The sequence below is a fragment of the Vipera ursinii genome, assembly GCF_947247035.1.
Source record: "Vipera ursinii genome assembly, chromosome: 2".
Taxonomy (NCBI): Eukaryota; Metazoa; Chordata; class Lepidosauria; order Squamata; family Viperidae; genus Vipera; species Vipera ursinii.
In genome coordinates, this window is record NC_139513.1 from 107,132,026 (window position 1) to 107,154,172 (window position 22,147).

Sequence of the window (22,147 nt, forward strand, 5' to 3'; positions counted from 1 at the left end):
AATATTTCTATTTAATACTTATCACTTGCAGGAAAGGTGGGTAACCTGTGATTCTTCAGATGTTCCTTAACCTTAGCCTGCAATGTCCCTTAAGTGTTTGCTATGCAACTGGGAGATGCAGTTGGGCATTCACTGATGGGTCACATGTTGACACCCACAATTCATAGCAATACAAACTTTTCAGATACTTGCTTCTCGTAGCCAAAAGTAGGATATTTTCTTACACAACAGTGAGCCAAAATATGCATATCCTTGTAAATATATACCAATTTTTCAGTGGGACCTTTCCACCATGTACAAAACTGTAGATTTAGTTCCCATTTTCAGCAGAGCAACCATACCGAAGCAATCAGAATAACCAGGAAGAACTAGTTTGATCTGTTAGTTAAGGCAGGGGTGTCAAACTCGCAATGTCACGTGATGTGTCGTGACGTATTGTGACTTTTTTTCCATTGCTGGCAGTGAGGTGGGCGCGGTTTTGGCATGACACATCCGGCCCGCTGGCCAGCAGTTTGACACCCCTGGGTTAAGGCATCAGGCTAGGAACTAAGGGACCTAAAATGCCAGTTCTGCCTTAGTTACAAAGCCAGGTGGGTGACTTTGGACCAGTCATTCTCTTCAGTCTTAGGAAGGAGGCAACGGCAAACCATTTCCCAAAAATCTTGCCAAGAAAACTGCAGGGACTAGTTCAGGCTATCACCAGAAGTCAAAAACTGACTTGGAAGGTGTGCATGTGCATGCACGCACGCACGCGCACACGCGCACACCCACACACCATGCATTGTTTTGCAAAACTTTTACAAAAGTTTGTAAGCAAGAAATGTTCCTGAAGACATACTTCTACAGATTTTTCTCAGTATATTGGCAGAGCAGATGGTTTAAGGACACCTTCCCGTACGGTTTCAAAGAACATTTTTGGTAGGGAAAAGCAGATGGTGAAAATTGTTTTTCCCTCCCCATTTTACAGAGGGAGACCTCCACTGGATTACCATGTCCACGTTAACAAATGTTGCATTTTTGACCTTAGAATTTGAAAAATATGATATAAAATTGTTAATGATTGTGTTAAGTTTATTCCGTAAAGATACAATGCTCGGAAATAGGATGATCCAAAGCTTGAATTCATTATTATATAAATCCACTCTGTAACTTTTGGCAAAGCTATCCATGACACCCCAGAATAATAATGGACTTAATGAAATAGCCAGGGACACAATTGTTACAAACTTTTTTTATTAACATTTCTGAATTCCTTTTTTAATCTTTACAGTAGTTAATGTGCAATTCTTGATACTCTCAGGTCACAGGGATGAGGAGTCACAAAATTTTTCTTGGCACTTATAACACAGAACAAATACTGGCATTATCTGGGGGCAAAGGGGAAAATTCAGAGGTAAAAGCGTGGGGTGCTGAGAGACCTGGGATGGGGCTGAGCGGGTGGGAAAAGGAGGTTTGCCATCGTTATTTTGTATTTTAAAGGATCGATTCTCCTCTCCGAAAGGATTTTACAAGGGGCAGGGAAGGGAGAGGTACTGATATATTGGAGTAGCTGCTTGCATTAACCCAAAGCGCCTGGAAGGGGGGAAAAAAGAGTCCATGCTGCATCTGCACAGAGGTTATGTAATCAGGCTTTGTTAGTGCTTTCCGTATACATTTTTGTCCTTTTAAAAAAGATTTGTTTGCTTTAGTTAAGAAAAAAATGACAAATCAAATATTTATTATGGTCCTAGACCAGCATATTAAATGTCAAAAGGAAAATAAAAGATGACCAAAATGAATACAACAAAAGTCGGAAGGCCTCCCATCCCCTCTGCATTCCGTTCTTTGCCATTGTTAACAGCATATCCAAGATGCAAATGTGCCACTAGAAGAAATTCCTAAGTAGGTTGGAAAAAGACTCCACAAAGAGTGAGTCCAGCTGAATTTTCCGAGATTTTCCAGGATTTAAATGTGGGCGTCAGATTTTCCCTAGGTATGCCAAGTGGGTGAAGACACTTCCTGTTCCAGAAAGTAGGTGCTGAATGTCCTCCTGGCTACTTCAGCTACCAACCGTGAGACCAGGCAGTGAATATGAATTAAAGCAAAGTGGATCTCTGCTGATCACAGACTACGGTCCCAAAGGCCCTTTGGTCTGCCCAGACTTCAGAACTCCCCTCCCCTGTAACTCAGTTTTAGAAATTGAGCCTGGCGGTTCTGCCTTGGATGGCGGTTCTGCCTTGGAAGACAGACCAGCTTACAACATTTGCAGTGGCAACTCTTCTAAGGCAGTTAAGCCTCCTGGTGGGAAAAGCAAGCCATGTACAACTTTGTTCTGATTCTCCTAGAAGGTTCCAAAGTCGATCACACCTGCTGCCAATAAAATAAAGGTCCATCACATGTGAAACACGAATGGCAAGATACTATTCAAATTGTCTTCCAGTGTAAATAGGATTACTAGGTTGTGTTCCACCAGAATTACTTCACCAGTTTATATGCACCCCCTTGGCATCTATTCAAAAGCCCTAATGGACTCTGAAGTATGTAAACAAGACAGGAATAGTGTATGCTCTTCTTTTTTCAAATTAAAATCTTTTTTTTTAGTTATGCTCTTTTTTCACTTAAAATCTTTTTTTTAGTTATGCTCTTTTTTCCCTACTTAAAATTGGTGCCTTTCTTTTCTCAGAATACGCCTGTCATCCTAAGAATCACAGCAAGAAATGGCTGCCTTTCCTCAGTAGGTGCCACTAATATTGCACAATCCCCCCCCCCCCCGCTTGCTCCCCCATCAGAAAAACTGGTCTTCGCTCCAAGATTAAAAAAAATGCCAAGGCTAACATGCAATCTACACTTCTCTTGCTCTCTCACTCTCTGAACTCAAAGCAGATTTCAGAGTTCTCCCGAAGTATAATGGTGAAAGTCAGTGCAAAATTTGTTGGTCAAAAGGAGTGGGATAGAAAAGGTTGACCTATAATTTCATTTTGTCAGGACGCTTCCTCAAAAATGTCAATTTCCTAAAGCAGATTCAGCTTTAATTTCCATTTTGTCACTTTGTCAGTTTCAAAGTCTGGGCCCACACCAATTTATTTATTTCATTTATAAGGCCACCCAACTATAATAAGGTGACTACGGACAGAGACATAAATTGCTGCCTCCTGAGTCACATCTTAAGTGCACCTTGCCCAGAACTGTCTTTCCCAATTCAAAGTTGAAGTACCAAGGACTGCAAAATGTTTGTTCTACTAGTGAGTGATGCAGTGATGCACATGATGCTACAAAACATATCAACAGCTCTATCTTGGGTAAAAGAATGAGAAGCAAGCATTCTAGAGAAAGTAAATCAGCTGAACATTAAGTTCTGGATGCCTCTGAATGTGCATTAGTTATACTTGCCCTGCTTTGACAAACGTATGAATGTAATTTTATTTCCAATGTAATTTTATCTGATCTTGGAGGCTCCATACACTTTTATGTCCTGTTGACAAGAGGCCAATGTAATTGGGGCGGGGACATAGATCTAGGTCTCCAGTTCTTATTTTGCCCCCAGAACTGGCTTCATACCAGTGCAGATTACTTTTAACTCTTCATAATTTAAATGCTACTTCCAGTTTGGAGCCATGACAGATCAGATAATTATGATCTACTAAACACTAAATAAGGTCCAAACCTTATTAACTCTTTCTTTTTGACCTTTCCCAACATCACAGTTACTTTAGAGCAGGCATGTCAAACTGCCGGCCCGCAGGCCGGATGCATCACGACAAAACCGCGCCCTCCCCACTGCCGGCAATGGGAAAAGTCACGTGACGTCGCGAGTTTGACACGCCTGCTTTAGAGGCTAAGAAAAGTGGGAGGAAGCTCCGGACTCTAGAAATTTCTTTCAGAAGAATGTACCTAATGAATCTTTATGGATAAAACTGTATTCTTTATAAATTTCATTTCTTCAATGTAAGATGGATAACTATGGTAAAAGCCCTGCCTCACTTTTCCTGCTGGCTAGTTAATCAATCTGATCAATTAGTTCACAGGAAACAGCTGGTTTCTTGTCACTGTTAGTAGCAAGTCTATTGTCTACATACAGGGTTATTGAGAAAAGCCAATTGTTGAAAGGGGGTTAATCTTCCCACTTCCTCTCACTTTGTCAAAATTGAAAACTAACGATGTTACTACTTACATCCAAGTAACTTGCTCATGATTGCTGAGAAGGGGATGAATGTGCGATGCACATTTATGTTGAATGAGTGCTTAGTTCACACACTCAGCTGAACAAGTAAAGGTAACTTAAGTAAGCTTTTCACAGCCTGTGCAGTGGCTAGATTAAAGAGGAGATTAGAGAAGACCCATCTGGCATATTTTTATAAGGAAAATCTCTTAGTGATTAGGGAGAATAAATTCTGTTCTGAGTCACAGTAAAATACTGTTGTCATTGCAACATTTGTTTTGCTTTAAAAACCAATGTAGGGAGAAGGAATTTGGATTTTATTTTAATTTTACTCATAGTACTTTATCCACTGAAGACAATATGTTGTGGTAAAGTTAAAGTTATATTTACTGGTTCAGCTAGAGATATTCCCAACTCAGAGTGGAATTTAAAGAATAAGTCTTCCAATTTTAGTCTGGAGGTCAAGATGGTAGAAAGAATGTTTATGCATTTAATGCATTTTTATGCAAAAAAAAAGTCTGTGCCACTACAATCTCTTAATTCCTTTGCATTTCCAAATAAAAAGTGTTACATTATGTGGTTCTCGAAGGGAAGAGAACCTATCAGAAATACCGTGCCAAGGAGAACAGTAGAAAAAAAAAAGACAAAGGCATAGAACTTTAACAGTCTACTGTGCAGCTTGACTGGAAGCATATAAACCACAGTTCAGGAATTTGAGTGGTACTAGTAGAAAATGGCAAGACTAGGATTAATGCAGACTTAGGAAAAAACTAGCATGGTTTTTGTCTGGGGAAAAGTGTTTTAAGAGTTTACTACCACAGCTGTTTTATCTTAAGAGTTTGTTCATTAGAATCACATTCATGTTCATGAAAGAATAGCTGGTAAATATAATTGGTCAGCCTCTATTATATTACATGCAACAACATGGGTGTCAGCATGGGTGAGACATAAGACGCATGCATTAGTTGATAATAGGAACTCGTGTGCATGCAACTGTTCTACATTAGTTGTTCCTATAAATACTGTGACCTGGATATGTATCTCTAGTCATCATACTGAAATATTCATCCCTATAATTGGGATGCAGGTGGGCATTCTCCTCAACAATGCACATGCATTCTTGATCAGATACCTAGTTTTCTTTTTCTTGCAATCCAGTTAAATATACAATGTTTGTCCAATGCTCGTATTCTTTCCATGATTTAAACAAGGCCAGTTTTCAAAAGTGACAGCTGATTAATTTTCCCCAAAAAAACATTTGAGAATTGAGGTGGAGACTATTCTTATAATTCTCTCTCTCTCTCGCACACACACATATACACTATACCAACCAATTTTTGAATCATTTACCTCCCTTTTAAACATCATCCATTACATACTTTTTTCAACTAGAACATGATTAAAAATTATTGTAGTGTAAGAAAATAATGAGCTATACCCCTATTTGGTTTCTAGAAAATGTATGTGATTTTTAAAAAGTTAACTTCTGTCTCTTCCATTTCCTCAGGAAAAATAACAATCAGAGATGAAGTGAGTGGGGTTTGTTATACAACCGACCATAGTACCATAGAAGCACTGGGCAAATTGCACCCTAGGTAACAAATAAAGCTCACCTGCATAAAATAAGCTAGTAGGAAAAGAGAAAAGAGGACCTGGAAGAAAGTCAAAGCAGTGAAGTGTGAATTGGAGTCAATGCAGATAATTAAGTTTTGAGATCTTGGAAGAGCCCCATTTTTTATAGTAAAGCCAATGCTCACAGTATCACTGGGCAGGGCATGCAGTGGGACGCCACACAGTTTGCACACCTCATCATGGATTTCTAAAACTAGCAGCACCTGAATTATAATTCTGAGAAAAACAGATGAAACAGAACTGTGGCATCTGCAAATTCACAAAAACTGTAATCTCTGGATTCCTTAGTGGAATTACAAGAAGGAAATCAGTATAATACCTTAGGTTTATTAGGCAGATTTACCTACATTTAAACTAGGACAAATCACCTTTCTGGAAAACATCTCCAATCAACTGCAGTCTCCTGGATCAGCAGTCAAGGAATCCAGGTCCTCTGCATCTGGCCTGGCTGTTTCAGCTTAAAATTTCACAGTGATCTCCTTGTAATTTGAACAACATTACTTTCCACCTCTTTTAGATCCAGTACTCATCTTTCTCTTTGCCTCTCCACTGGGGTTAGAAAATGTCCTGAACTTACCAAAGTCAGTAATGAACAAGATTGCCTATTCTAACCAAAGAACCAGCAACATGCCTTGAAGTACAAAGCAGCTATTTTCTGAGCAAAGTAGGACATGCACATGAAGTATGTTAAAAGGGGAGAAAGCCACCCACATGACTTCTGAGGCAAGACTGGTACATTCACACAGATGGTGGGCGAATGTTCCATCAAGGTATGCAAAAAAGTTCTCATTACGCTCAGTCAGCAGCACTATTCACACTTATTTCCAGCTAAGTGGGCTCAGTATGGTGTCCTTAAGAGTTCTAGAGAGTAGGAATACATATCAACACAAGTGAAATTCATCTAGAATTGTATCCATTTATGGAATTATTTAGAAATGTGTTTCTCCCCTGTTACAAACATAAATGTACCTAGGAATTCTCTGGAACTAGATGATGGCATGAAAATTGTCTCCCCTTGTCAACCAGGACCTGAATGTGTGTATCTCTGAAACAAGATCTAGGTTGATTTTGAGGTCTTTCCAGGTAAAGAACATACAAACGTATGTACAAATGTATGTATGCAAAGTAAATGTACATCCCCTTGGCTAAAACTGGCTGAATCTAAAATTTGCAACCCCTGCTGAAATACAACCAGTATAGTTTAGGTGGTTTAATTATTTTTTAAAAAAAGATTTATACCTTACTTGTTTGTCTTTACAGACAATGACTGAGAATCAGCTTTCTTTCTGTTGAGCTTTCTTTGGAAGAGGAAAACTTTTTCCAGGCCAGTTTTGGTTTCGTTTACAGATTGAGACATTATTGATGCTGGTTAATACCTTCAGATACCAGCGAAGCTGTCATTGGTCTAACAGGTTAGAACTTCAACTTTCAGAATGCTGGGCAGACTGGAATCCAGGATACTGTCATCCCATCTTAATTGGAAGAATTTTAAATTGCGGGCGTTATTTTTAAAATGCTCCATCTTTTGCAATCTTTTTTTGGAGAAAAATGGTAACATTATTCATGCCCTAAATTTGTCTTCATGGAGAGACAAATCCTTCAAGATTTCCAAATTTTAGGTTCCTTTATTAAATAGATCTCTCCTCTTCCCCCCCCCACCTCACCCGCCCCCAAAGGCCTTTCCCAGTTGGGGAGAATGGTTTTAATTGATTCAAAGGATGGCTTAGAAAGTGTCTGGCAAACAACTATCATGAACACACAAAGCTGTCTTCCTGGAAGGAATAAAGGACTGACTGCCATCAAGCGTAACTACTTCAGTATCCCAGGATTTCCAAGGAAGAGAGAGATTTCTTCAGTATGACTTACTGGCTTAATCCTGTCAACAGAAATATGAAATGGCAGGTTTCTGAAAATCCCTGGTTTGCCCACTTAACTTATTTACTTTCCATCTTGAGAGGGAATCAAACCAGCGGTCCTTTATTCTGGGTCAAACACCACTCAGGAGCCACATTAATATGAAATTGGCCTTTAGTGGGGAAAAAACAAAAGGTTTCATGTTGTAGTTAGTTACTTCTTGGACTTTTACAACCATTCAGTAAAGATTCTTTCCTGCTATCTGCAGCTGGGGACTGGTTTGAAATATCCACACACGCTGGTGTGAACATGTAGCACTGGTTGGTTGGATGAAGGAAATGATGCTTTCTTCCTTGGCTTTGTCTCATCCATCAAAAACTGTTTTGTAAACTTAATGTTTGCCCACGGCAAGCTACCTGAGTAGCTTGTGGGAGAAAGTGGGAGAAAAGGTCGAATAAGAATTTCTTATTCTGCTCCCTAATCCACAAGCATGTACTGGAGAGGAATGATCCTTTAGTGAAAAATATTTTAAAAGCAAATTCTAAAGATGTTTCCAGTTATGGCAGCAGTTAGACAGATAAATATGACTGTTACTATTATCTCCTAGAGAAAGAGCCCGACGTAGACTGCACGGATTCTATGTCCCATACTGCAAACTGCCTGAAAACTGAGTAACCTGCAGACACATTTTTGTGTTAAAAGAAACCACTTCAGAGAAGAAGCCGGCTTAGAAGAAACGAAGAATATGTTAGAAGATCGTAGTAATTTCAGCACTACGTTCAGCGCTTTATTGGCTCTGAGCCAATAAAAAAACTCAACGAGCACAGTGTCCTACGTGATACGTTAATTCAGGAGATTAGAGTGGTCCGAATGACAGATCAGTGTGTGTGTCAGAGTTGGAGAAAGTGCATAGGTTCAGAGGCATGAAAAAGCAGACATTAGTGTGCATGCATGCAAATATGCTTAAGTTGTGAGGATACCAAGAAGGAAAGGCAAGGAAAGGAATCTGTCTCCCTGCCTAAATACTAAGTGTAGCTAAGCAAAAATGGAAGGGGAGGGGCAGAATTGGAAGTGAGAAGAGCAACGGTGGCAGCCCAAGAATGTTAGGATCAGTCCTTTTCCTGCTCGTGTTTGTTGTAACCCCCAAATTTCCCCATTCTCCAGGAAGGAGAGACTTAGTAACGGTCAGTCCAAGTTACAGCCAAGTTACAGTTAATCTGGAGACAACAAACCCATATGATGAAGGAACAGGTAGCGTTCTGGACATTACATTACTTCCTTAGTGTATTTGCAAGCGGATTTGGTTGCTTTTTTCCTTCCACTAAAATATTTTATCAAAACAGTCACAAAAGAAGGGGCTGGGAGAGGAGAAATGCCAGTTGGAACTGCCAGTGCAGTAGCAACAGCGGCAGCTGAGCTCAAACTACCTGTAGTGCCTGAGGAAGAAAGGTCAATATTTAAGAATCTTTGTTTTTTTTTAAAAAAGGAGATAGCACAATGCTCTCTTTCCCCTCTGCCAAAACAAAACAAAAGAAACAAACCAACCAACAATAATAAAAAGAAAATGAGAAAAGGTGGAAAACGATTCTACAAAAAAAAAAAAAAGATCAAATTAGGAAATTAAAAACCATTGCCTGGAAAAAGAGGTGGGCACACTTCACTGGAGGCCTTCGGCTGAGGTGCCTGCATCCCCATCATGGCTGCTGGTCTCAAAATTGTGCTCCACACCCATGATGTCGGGCTCCATTTTGCCACTGTCATTGATGAAGGTTGTGTAGGCGTCGCCTTCAGCCATCAGTAGTTTCAGTTTAGGCATCCAGCTCTTGCGGACAACACGTCGTGCATTTGTGCACATATCAGCAGCAATTGCATTCATCTCACTCTCCTTGAAGTTTGGGGCAAAGTTCTGGCAATAAACTGAAGAAAGAAAATAAAGGCTACCTTAATCATGGTTGCCACAGCAGCAATTGGGAATGTTCCCATGGCTCTTAGCCTCTGTTTCTAGCCTCAAGACCTACTCAGACTTGTAAAGGGCCAAGTTTAAAACTTCAGCAGGAACTGGGAGAAAGGACTAACTTCAAACTTTTAAATCTGGCACTATATTCATCTGTGGTACATAAGCATTGTAGATTTTGGTAACTCAGACTATATGCTAGCTAGATTTCCTAGGCCTCCCCTATCTTTCAAGTGGGAAGTGCTAATTTGCTCCTGTACTTTATTTACTCTCCCATAAAAAATATTTTGAAGAGACACTCACACTTCACAGCATGCAACACTCGGCTGTCGAGAGGTTTCCGGCTGGGGTCATTGGTGGAAGAACGGATTCCAGTGCCACAACTGTTGGCAAGGGTGTTCCTAGCAATAAGAAGGCAATTAAAATGTTATTGCACACTGTGTCTTACTCTGCTTTTCTGCTAATGGCCAATTCTGTCCACTTGTATACTGTCTGTCTTTAGCTGAGTCTCAGTTACTGTCTTGTTCCCTGAGCCTAGCACTACATCTCCAGAGCAGAAAGGAACAATGGATGAGAAGGAGAAAACACACAGGAAGAGTCAGCTACAGCCACATACTTATTTCTCCATAGCATATAGATGATCATTTACTCACCGGTCAAAAAAGGATGCTAGTAGCCGCCTGAGAAGTACTTTGTGCCGTGTCCCAGCACTAACATGGCAATTCATCAACTGGGCCCGAGTGATGTACACATTAGTTCCTGAACAGAAACAAAGCCTGTTGTGTACATTCAAACTGTGTACAGGCCAATATAACATCTTATCAAGCAACATATCGAAAGCTTTATGTAATGGACAAAAGATAATGCGGTTAAGGTGAGATTCATCCCATTTCTTGCTACTTCCAATATTGTGATGCCACACAGTGCTTTTCACTTAGACAAAAAGATTAATCCCCCAAAGAATAGAATGAATTTTATGCAAGAGGTAAGCAAGATTTTTCTTATTTACTGAAATCAGTTTCAACCCTAAGTAGTCCCTACCTATCACAAGTTCCAGTTTCTCAGCTGGATCACCCTCGTCATACAGCTTCGGATGGCATCGGTTTCCAATCTGGTTGATGAGCTCGGCAGGCAGTGAAGCTAGGTCCTGTCGCACTCGTATCCGGTTCCGAGACTCTGACTGCACCTGATCTGGCAGTGCTTCTACTTTTTCTGCTGAAAAAAGGGGAAAAAAAGAAAGGGCAGGAGGAAAATTGGAGAAAGCGGTGAACGGATATGAAAGCTATTCTTCTCTCTGAAATGTTTAAACTCTGCAACTACATTTGCAACTCGCTCTTGAAGAGTATTCTTAAGCAAGTCATTTAAAGATCTTCTTGAACTCAGAAATCACTGCATCCTATTGTGAAAAAAAAAATGGAATCACAAAAGCTACCTCTTTCCTCTTTCAGGAGCAGAATGTCTTTCAAGAGCTTATGTTTCAGTCCCCTTTCCATAAAACATCGTGGTCTGGCTGTATGTGCAATGCTGACATGGCGGAGAAAATCCACTACCACTGGATTTGTTTATTCATCTCAAGCAGCGATTGCTATTCCTCCTCCTCCTCCTCCTCCTCCTCCTCCTCCTCCATATCTAGAGGGCACATTCTCAAAGTGTTTCACAAACTTTTCAGTACCAGGGAGTGTATGCTGAAGACCGGGAAAACAACCAGGCAGGCTGAAAATTGCAGCTTTTCTATGGTGATCGGACCCCCAATGCTTATTTTATTCTTTATTTTTTTTAAAACAAGTCATACTCTTTATTTTTTTCCAGTGTAGATATGAGTGCAATATTTTTAAAGCTATCTGCAAAAATAAATTAACAAAAAAAAAAATAAAGGACATATGGTGCAGCAGCTGTGAAGCAAAAAGAACTTGTCAAAGGCTGAAACAAGGAAAGTTCTCAGTTGCCTCTTACACAGATCACATGGAGTGCTTAAAGGAGAGGCTGCAACCCCAAAATATTAAAAGTGAAAATAGAGAGAGAAAGACTTACTAGTTGTACGGATCAAGCTGGCCCAATCTCGGTAAGGTCTTTTCCGACAACCCCCGAGACTGGGCTATTGAGCCTTTTAGGTAAAAAAAGAGAGAACTGCTTGGATTTGGGTAGAAGACGAACAAGCAAGCTGTGGATGGCCCGAATGTATACATGACAGAGGAATGCTAGCTCAGGCCTGTCAATAGGTGACAAGAATATTCTGCATTATACTATTTCTGGTATTGCTGAGTTTTCTTTGAGGGCAGCATTGCTAGTTCTCTTTATAAGTCACCAAGGCAGAAGTGACAACTCTTCACTTTGCGAAGCTTAAACATGTTGCTATGATTTCACTTTTCAGTATACATTTTTATTACTTGTATTTCAGAAGACCTCCCCTGAGCAGAGAAGTCATGGAAAGGTCCAGAAGACCCAGGTTCCCACTGTCACTGTCATAGCATTCTGGTTTGATATTCCACGTTGCAGGTGCCCCTGTCCCTTAGTTGATGTGTTCGGGTGGAGGCTGAAAGCCCTCTCTTAGGAATATTGGCTTCCTGCATTAAGCAAGAAGTTCACCTTGATGGCTTACCTTGTCCCTCCTGTTTTAATGCTATGAGCAAGAGAACAAAAGTCACCCGCAGATAAAAAACATCTAGCAAAATATAAGCCATGAAGCTTGGCCTCAGAGTATGGACTCAAAGCCTTGGTTAGTCTGTTACTTTCAAATATACTTTCACTTTATAAATATTATTCATACCATTCCTCTAGGCCAGAGATGTCAAACTCGCGGCGTCACATGACGTCACGCAATGTATCGGGACGGTTTTGCCATTGCCGGCAATGGGGTGGGCGTGGCTTCCAAATGACGCGTCCAGCCCATGGGCCGGCAGTTTGACACCCCTGCTCGAGGCCGACATCATTATTAATATTTGGAGATTTATTTCTAATTATTCCTAGTCTAAAATCCTCCTTCACACTTCTTTCACTTCTCTCTCTCACATACATAAAAACAAATGCACAAACAAACACATACAAAATATATCAGAACACACTCACTTGTTTCATATTGGTCAATTGCAATATGCACAAACATTCCCTCATGTCAGGAATCAAAAATAGCTGTGGATTCCCCCACCCCACCCCCATTTGTTCTATTGCGTCCTATTCTTGGAAATTCCCTGGACATGTCCTTGAAGTTTTCTTGGTAAACTTTTTCAGAAGTGGTTTGCCATTGCTTTCTTCCTAGGGCTAAAGAAAAAGTGACTGGCCCAAAATCCACCCAACTGATTTTGTGCCTAAGGCAGGACTAGAACTCACATTCTCCCAATTTCTAGCCTGGCACCTTAAACACTATACCAAATTGGCTCTCCAGCTGGATACCTACTACACATTTCTGCTGTCCATAGGAATCAAAGAGAAGTATAGTCACGAATCACTTTTTAAACAACAGAAGTGAACATATTCAACATGTATAAGCTTCGGCAATAAATGTAAAGTTAAGCAGACAATATGGAAAGCTGAGATTCAAAGATTCTGTTGTCATGCTTACTATCCAACCTACAAGATCTCCCTTGCCTCTCATCTCTGTGAATATTCTGATCAAAACAGGGGTGGAGCACAATACATTCCCTTTCCTTTGTTTAAAGCAAGCAGAACACAGTCACAATGCTTTTTAACAGTCCACATGGGATACTCACCCGTCTGCCCTACATTCATCATGCTGTACATTGTGTACATGTTGCAAATTTGTCGGTACTGCTCATCGGAGCCTTCCTCGGGTGCATCTTCCTCTTCATCTTCTTCATTGTGATAGGAACTGGGGCTGTCACTGGTGTAGGCACTGGAGGTGCCAGGGCTTGTCTGGTCTGAAGTACTGGGGCCACTCACCACGCCTGCCCCTCCACCTCCCCCCGTTAGTGCTGCCTGCTGTTGCTGCTGCTGCTGCTGCTGAGCCTGTTGCTGTTGTTGCTGCTGGACCTGTTGTTGTTGCTGTTGCACTTGCTGCTGAGCCTGCCGGCTCCCCCCGCTCAAATCCTGCTGGGAGGAGATCTTGGCCATTTTGCGGCTGCCATTACTGCCGCCACTACTCCCTTCCTTCTGGCTGCTTTCCCAGAGCCTCTTAACCACAAATGTGCATTGGACAGAGTCTGAGTCCTGTTGCTCTGTCTTTACACGAGAGACCAGGGGTAAGGGCGTATTGCCAGAAGGCCAGGTCGATGTCTGTGCCACAGGGCTCTGTGGCTCAGATGAAGGCGCCTCCTCAGTGTGCAGGCCTTGCGAGTCACAGCTGGGTGAGCTGACCTTCAGGAAGAACTCAGTCCCTTTTTCCATAATCTCCTGGATCTGCAGGAACCCTGCTGTGTACATGAGCAGAAACTGATCACCCACATTCATGCTTAGGCGGCCAGTGTAGCAGAAACTAAGGATCTGCTGAAAGGATTGAGGCTGCACAGCGGCAGGAAGCTCCACCACAGTGCTCTTGCTATTGTTGAAAAGGTCCCGGAAGTAACAACTGCTTGCAGCTAGCACAGCCCGGTGTGCCTTGAAAGCGTGGCCTTTCACCACCACCGAGACATCGCAATATAGCCCCTGTAACCGCTGCTCATTCAGGCATTCCAAGATGCTATTACCAAAGTTGGGGATCTCCATCTGGAGAAATTGAGCCATCCTCTTCTTCTCCTCCTCACCCAGATGGGTACGCTGGAAAAGGAATAAGGAGCCAGAGAAGTTAAATGCGGAATGGGCATGGGAAAAAGAGCAAAGGAAGGAGACTGGGCTAAAGAAAGAGGTCAGCCATAAGTGGACAATTTTTTGGCAGCTTCAGGTCACGCTTTTTAAAAAAAAACAGCTGAAGGCTACATTGGGCAAGGCCTTGAAGTGGTGATGTCATGCAAACAGAAGAAAGTAGGGTCTGATAGAGCATTTTTAAAAGGTGCTTTTAAATGTTTAAATCAATCTGACAGCTTATACCTCTTTCTTTGGTTTTCTGTTCTTCTTTCTTTCCATCTCCACAATTTGATACTTAGCTGCCAAATTTTGATAGTGTGATCTCCAGGGCCTCTGTAGACCACAAAAAAAGGGGTTCATAGGCCATATGAACCCTAGGACTACACCTTCCATTAGGAAAGTAGCAGAAATGAAGTAGTCCACGCAATCAACCATTTCACACGCTCTCTCTAGAAATGGAAGCGTCAGCATTAGGTCTTAGTTCCTCCTCCAGTTTTCAATAATCAAAAGCACTAAGTCATTCACCTAAAAACATTGCGCATTGTATAAACCCAAACCTTTGACAAAATGTAACTAGGTCCTACTTTAACCAGACTCCTACCCAAGGTTAGTTTACTTACCTTCTTCATATCCACAGAATTAATTTGAGATTGGCCTGCATTCCTAACCATCAGCAAAGAGATGGGAAGTCTAGAGCAACTGTAAAATGAAGCTGTTATTTCTGTATCACAGCTCCTCCACCTGCCCTTCTAAATAAGCATGGGTGGCTGGTGATGAAACAGAGAAGAGAAGAGAAATGGGGGAAGACCGTGACACCTTTTCCCTTCTTACTGTAAAGAAGCAAACAAACTGGAAGGTGATAGGATATCAGCCAGTACAAAATGGGCCGAGGTGCTATCAAAAGATGGCTGCAAACTATATAATTAAGGCCACTATCGACTCCATTGGTCATCTGGGGCCAAAGCACTTAGTGTAAACCAGACATGTCAAACACAAGGCCTGGGGGCCAGATCCGGCCCGCGAAGTGGTTTCATGCGGCCCGCGAAGCCATCCTGGAAACAGTGAGCGAACGGCCCCCACTGCCTTGGCCCTGGCCCAGAGACCCTCCTTCTGCCAGAGACCCTCAGATCTGTCCCACTCCTGCCCAGGCCCCCATAGGCACCCTTGATGCGAATGATGTAGAGCTGGCCACGCCCACCCAGTAGGTCATACGCACTCTAGCCATGCCCACCCAGTAGGCCACGCCCACCCAGGCCATACCCACCCGGCCCCCTGAGGGCAACCACAATGCTGATGCGGCCCTGAATGAAATTGAGTTTGACACCCCTGGTGTAAACCATTTAGCTTAACGAGCAACAGAATGAGATACACTGAACAAATATAGCCAAAATAATTTCACCTTCAATTATACACACACAATCTGCTTTATAAAGTGTTTTACTGGTGTTTTTTTTTCTTTTTACAACCCTGTAATTCCTTGCTTCTGGGTGGGGCTGGGGCGTCTTGAGTGGAGCTGAGCGTTTACTAGCTGGATGCCCTCCTAAGACATTTTGACCTGAGGGAATTATTTAACAAATATTCTTGCTAGCTAGCTAGCTAACTACACTGGATTTGTCTGCAAGCATGAAATCTAAAATGTTTCCAATATTTGCCACATTTTGGGTACCTTTTAGATTTCCGTGGCAATTAAAGCAACCAGAGATAATAGTATATGTAGTCCATTCTTGTTTTGTGATTTTCCCCTTTTTATAGTGTTCTGATGTCATTTAAACAGAGAACAGAATGTGAAACTTCAGAGTTCAAGTTTCATCTTTTGATATTAATGAACGTTGCAGGAGTTATGGAAAAAGGAAAGATTTAAGTGTAGCTTTTTAGTAATCTTGGTTAAAAACAATCCAAAGTGACAGCACTAGGATTGTGCTGAAGTAAATATGGCAGCTTTGCCACTGTAAAATAACTACGCATAATAAACAGGTTGCAATCCAGCAGCAACAGTGATCTGCAAACCCAGTAAAGCTTCCTACCTATTACCTCCAGAAAGGGACAGGCTCTTATGAGCATTTCGATCTTCCCCGATAATAGCTCAGAGAACTCTAAATCATGGCACCGTCTTTTTAGGACAAACAATATGTGTGTCAGAGATAAGCCACACCATGAATGTAAATGAAAGCCTGGGCTAAAAACAGGAAAAAAATGTTTTTTTTTATATTCTCACATACCATTTGCAACTGGAGGACAGATTAATGCTGGGTGGAATATTAAATGTCAAAAAATTAATGGTGGTTGTTGTTGTCCGTTATTCTTTTACTAGAGAGACACTATGACCCACTAGGGATCCTACCTGCTCAAAAGTTTGCTTTTAAAATGTTCCTGCTGCAAATCGTACATCGGAGAGAAATTACTCTGCAACGAATGACAACATGACAACGCAGCTGAGGACACAGGATAGGTAACACAATGGGCTGTTGCTTTTAAAAATTCCCAATTCTACCAAAGGCCTGGGTGTGAAATAGTGCTTTACAGTTATTTGAAGATGGTTGGAGCAGAACAATACAACGGGATAATCCTCCCCACAGAGAGTTTACTCAGAACTCTGGCACTGGCAGTGACTAAGATTTCTGCTCCATGTTCAAGTTCAGATAACGCCAGGTAAATGCTTCCCTCCATTCCCCCAAAGCTTTAAAACTGCTAGCAATTTTTGGTGGAAGATATAAAGAGGGAGAAAATAAAAATCGTTTCCGCAGTTTTTTACAAAGCAGTACGGAAACATCCCCTACATGAATTTGTAATGGAATAGACTTTCAGTTGTTTTCAATGGAACGTTTATCGGAATGGGACAAACATTCACACATTTTGAATGCTGAGTATTCAACTTTTAAAAATTCACTTTTAATTTATTGCAGTAGAAGTTTCTGAGATGACAATTTGCTGAGGAATGCAGGACACCCACCAGAAGCATAAACCTATTCTGCAAATAGAAGATCCTGACAACCAATCAATAAACTTCTGGTCCTTATCCTTTTTTTAACCTAATCAAGCATAGATAAAAATATCTAATAATATACAAAGATATAAAGGCTGAGGACTGCATATGGGATGAAAGGCAAGGCTTCCATCCCAAAAGTATCTTTGTGCTGTTTCTACGATAGGAGAAAAGATCTCAGAGGGAAGGAGGAGAATAGAGTATCATTTGCAATATTAATTCAATCACCTAACAATGTTCTCAAAATGATGATCATGATTCCAAACCACAAATTGATGCCTTGAAAACAAGAACATCAGCTTCTAGGATTCTCAGCAATGGCCATGCTGGCTCTGGGTTGACGTCTACACTTCCAGAAGGAACAAAACTGGGAAAAGTAGATCTATATACTATAGTAGTGTTTGCTTATGACACCAACAGCAACTACGAATCTTTCAAATTAAAAATTAAAATGTTTCCACAAGATCTTTACTTTACAACCCATGAAAACATACACAACTTTAAATTTCTCAATGGTTAAAATGCAAAGATTATTTCTACTACAGATGAAGCTACAATTTAGTTTCCTTCACGGGTCTGAAAGTAGCCAGAATTTAAATATATTCTTTACATTTAGTTAAGCATCCTGTGTCGTTACCAAGTGGTTAAACATGGTATGGTATGATTAAATACATTGATTAAGACATCATTTTTAGCAAAATTTAAAATATTGAAGTCACTATTTGAAACACAATGACTTTAGAACTACTACGTTTAAAGTGGGAACATTTTCAGTAGAAGAAAATATTGAGAAATGATTATTTATAACTTGAGAAATAAGCTAATTATATAGACAAATCTATTATTGACATGTATTAAAGTGGAATGAATAATTTCAACAGTTGCATAGTTTCTCTTATTTACTGCATTCTTCCCTATCCTTTCTTCCAGCCACCAGTATTACTTTCCTTTCCTTTTTTTCTTTTCCATAGGTATCTAAACTCTTCGAATTTGACATGGGAAAAGGGTTTGAGGGAGAAATTGATCATCTCTTTTTGGGCACCATAATTGGAAGTGTGTCACTGGCTTAGAAGCCTTCCACTGTGAAAAGGCAATCATGATTATTAATTACATTACAAATGATCTTTATTTACAACCTATGTTTATCATGACGACATTTGTGAAATACAAGTATTGCAGTGTATTGTTAACCTGCATGATTTTTATATAGACTTTTTAAAACGATTTTATCCTGAATGTTTGATTTTCAATTATCAATACTACAAAGGTAAAGGTTCCCCCACACATGCGTGCTAGTCGTTTCCGACTCTAGGGGCCAGTGCTCATCTCCGTTTCAAAGCCGAAGAGCCAGCGTTTGTCCGAGGACGTCTCCGTGTGTCATGTGGCCGGCATGACTAGACGCCAAAGGCGCACGGAACGCTGTTACCTTCCCATCGGAGTGGTCCTTATTTTTCTACCAGCATTTTTACATGCTTTCGAACTGCTAGGTTGGCAGAAGCTGGGACGAGTAACAGGCGCTCACTCTGTTACGCGGCACTCGGGATTCGACCCACCAAACTGCCGACCTTCTGATCGACAAGCTCAGCGTCCTAACCCAATGAGCCACCGCGTCCCTTACTATACTATACGAACATGTTATTCTTTTAATATTACCATTAAAGAGGATATGAAGAAAACACAGAAACTATGGACTTCTTTCATTAAGGAATGTATTTACAGCTTGAACTTTAAATACTTCAATTAAAGCTGACAAACTACACTGTTTATTCTTAAGGAAACACAACAAATTGGGTGACCAACATTCACATCTTGGTTAGACATCTAACACTGTGCCATTTTTATACCACCTTCCATTGCACAAGTTCTAAGGAAAAATGTTTAAAGAGCCCAATGGGAAAAAAGTATAGGCACAAGCATTTTTGTTACCTGAGTATTACATACTATTTTGGGTTTCAGAAAAAGTGCACTAGAATAAAACCTCTTAAGATTACTATAGCAAATATATACAGTACATCCATTTTATCTTTTTAACCAACTGCCTCATACTTTCTATGTTAGTTTATTTAAAGAGCTATAGATTTATATGAAAACTTTGAAAAAGACAGTATAGCTGTCAAGAGCGCTGCCTGTCAAAATTTCTGGCTAAAGATTATTCTGCTGAGATGAATATAATTACAATGGAAAGAGCTGGGGGATAGAACCAAACCATTAAATAAAACAGAGATTCTGATTTTTTTTAGCGGGAGGATTCCCTTCCTACCTGAACCATTGTTTTCTCATAATTGTAAAACGAAGCCAAGTAGTTAAGTGTTCCATCTTTCCTACATCTGTTTTTATTAAGTTTCACTATGTCAGAAAACTGAGCACTTCAGCTATGTTACAATTCAGCTACTGCTTGTATTCTTGAGGGAAGAAGGATAAACAGGGTGAAGGACAATTAGTGCCAAATCAAAATATGCACATGGAGGGTGGCAAGACAGATTATATGTTATAAATTATTTTCTTGATCCTGGTTCCCTAACCCTGAACTTGTAAAAACCACTGCTCTCTCAGAGTCCTACTGAATCAGTAAATATTTTGCTGTCTAAGAAGATACAGATAAAGGCTTTGACTTAAAAACAATGCCAGTTTTTACCATAGACTGCTTGAAGTCTGAAGATAGCTTCTCCCTGAATCATATGCGCAACCATGTAAATAATGACACATGTGGGAATACAGGGAGTGAACAGCCACCAATTATATAACATTAGAAGTTGGGATATTGTTTAAAATTATGGGTATGCAAAACACCTCAAATGCAAAATGTCCCATTTTGATTTCCAACACTTTCAAATGAAGGAAGCTATTATTCTGCATTTAATACAATGGCTCTAGGATGCTTTCAAAATGGGGTGCTTTGAATTCAAGACAGTTCACAATTCAAAAAACTTTGGGTGCCACTACTTTCCAAATGATATACAGGTAAGAAGAACAGGTTCCTCAAGTAACTTGTGACAGGAGCTTTTGCTGCCTTTATCAAAGATAATTTTTTTTTTAAAAAAATCTTGAGTACTCTATTTGGGGATCATCCCCAAATTACAGAATTTTCTATGGGAAGCAATAGTTTCTTCTCCCATCATTTTCATCCATTTCAGTAAAACTAGAAGAAACTATTTTAGAAGATATCAAGAGAGATGAATTACTCTTTGCTAACTATGAGCTGAAAGTTTGTCCCAAAGGTGCTTTTTCAAAAGGAACTGGACTTTCTTTGTTTTTCCTTGAAGAAAGGTTAAATGGAAGATTAAATAGCATCAAATATCACTTCTCTAGAAGACAGGACCACAGTACTGTATATAGTATTATTTTAAATGTAAACCTGTCATTATTCTGCACAGATCAACCACTGCCTTCACCTCAAAATATTACTAATTCTAACATTATTTAAAGTTTAGGAATAATGTAATTTATGGCTTAAACAGTTGGACAAACATAGACATATGGTTTGTATCTTATAATGTAGCATTACATATTCATGCAGGCACTGCATCTTTAACAAATCATAATTCAGACAAATTGTAACTTAGTACACTGTGTAAAGCCAGCCGGCAACAGATAAAGGATTTAAACATTTTTGCATTAGGTGACGTCTATGCAGCACTTGTATATAATCTTCAAAAAAGTATTTTGCTGGTACCAGAAACAGAAATATAGGACTTTATGTAGCACCTTAGGGCAGCTGCGCTTTTCCCAGAATCACTGAAATACTTTTGATGATCAAATCCAAATCACTGCACAGCTATTTTGTTTTGGTATGAAGAATTTTAATCTACAAAACACTGGGGCTTTACTCAAGGTAGAGGGAATAATGAAATGTTCCAAATATCAGTCAGTTTCGCCACAAAGCCTTCAGATCTCTGCTAAAATGCTGAAGATGGAAAGGAATTTCGCCTTTCAGCACGACAATGACCCAAAGCGTACTTCCAAATAAACAAAAGAATGGCTTCACCAGAAGAAGATCTAAGTTTTGGAATGGCCCAAACCTTACAACTTGGGCCTGAATCCAACTAAAAATCTGTGGGGTGACCTAAAGAGGGTTGTGGGCAGGAGATGCAATCTGACAGATTGAAAGTGCTTTTGCAAGGAAGAGTGGGCAAAGATTCCCAAGGCAAGATGTGTCACGCTGATAAGCTCCTACCCTAAAAGACCGAACGTTGTCATAAACATCAAAAGGTGCTTTAACAAAGTATTGGTTTAGCGGTGTGCATCTGTAGGCAGCCATATTATTCTAGTTTGTATTGTTACTTTTTTCCTAAAAGATTTTAGTTTGTTTTTTTAACTGTACAACTTATATGTTATATTAAAGATGGAAACAATTCTAAGGTGATTTATCTTAATCTGATTTTTTTTTAACATCTCAAAAACCTGGCATTTTAACAAGGGTGTGAAGACTTTCTGCATCCAGTGTAGCCAGGAACCGGAATCAACCCTTTCTCTATAGCACTGATTTCCTGATTTAAAAAATTGTTCCTGAAATTGCTAACATTTGTTCTGATAAAAATAGGCTTTAATTACTGAATAACAAAACAAAATCACACCTTTTTTGATTACGTGCCATCAAGTCGTCATTAACTGTTAGTATCGTACGGATGAGATTTTGTCAGAGATGATTTGTCCTTAACCTGGTCCTTCAGCTCTTCCACAATGGCACCCCCATCACCACTGTGAATCCATCCATGTTGCCCCAGGTTGTCCTCTTTCCTTCCACCTTTCCCAACGTGACAGCCTTCTCCAAAGAGATAACTCTTCTACAGATAGTGTGTCTGTAGGATTATTTGAGCTCAGTCATTTGTGTCTCAAGTGAGAACTCTGA

The 22,147-nt window shown here is 40.2% G+C and overlaps 1 protein-coding gene and 1 long non-coding RNA gene across 4 annotated transcripts in view; one reads left to right on the forward strand and one right to left on the reverse strand.

Moving 5' to 3' along the window:
- Positions 1–1,222: 1,222 nt before the first annotated feature.
- LOC310635209 lies at positions 1,223–9,189 on the forward strand. 2 transcript variants are annotated; one of them, XR_014491360.1, is made up of 4 exons: positions 1,223–6,540; positions 6,797–6,853; positions 7,031–7,182; positions 8,232–9,189. It is a non-coding gene; the product is annotated as an uncharacterized lncRNA (long non-coding RNA). The 2 variants fall into 2 exon arrangements; XR_014491359.1 differs by having other exon boundaries at positions 7,031–9,189.
- A 78-nt stretch (positions 9,190–9,267) lies between these two features.
- Positions 9,268–22,147, reverse strand: part of NACC1 (nucleus accumbens associated 1) — a 28,932-nt gene continuing 16,052 nt past the window's right edge. The window contains exons 1-6 of one of the 2 annotated variants that reach the window (XM_083353901.1): positions 14,559–14,650; positions 13,286–14,288; positions 10,620–10,793; positions 10,232–10,337; positions 9,882–9,979; positions 9,268–9,541 (exon numbers count right to left, since the gene is read on the reverse strand). In XM_083353901.1, the coding sequence (XP_083210027.1) occupies positions 9,282–9,541; positions 9,882–9,979; positions 10,232–10,337; positions 10,620–10,793; positions 13,286–14,288; positions 14,559–14,594 (1,677 nt within the window). In that variant the 5' untranslated portion in view covers positions 14,595–14,650 and the 3' untranslated portion in view covers positions 9,268–9,281. Of the gene's footprint in view, positions 9,542–9,881; positions 9,980–10,231; positions 10,338–10,619; positions 10,794–13,285; positions 14,289–14,558; positions 14,651–22,147 lie in introns of those variants that run through there. The other variant, XM_083353902.1, reaches the window with a different exon arrangement.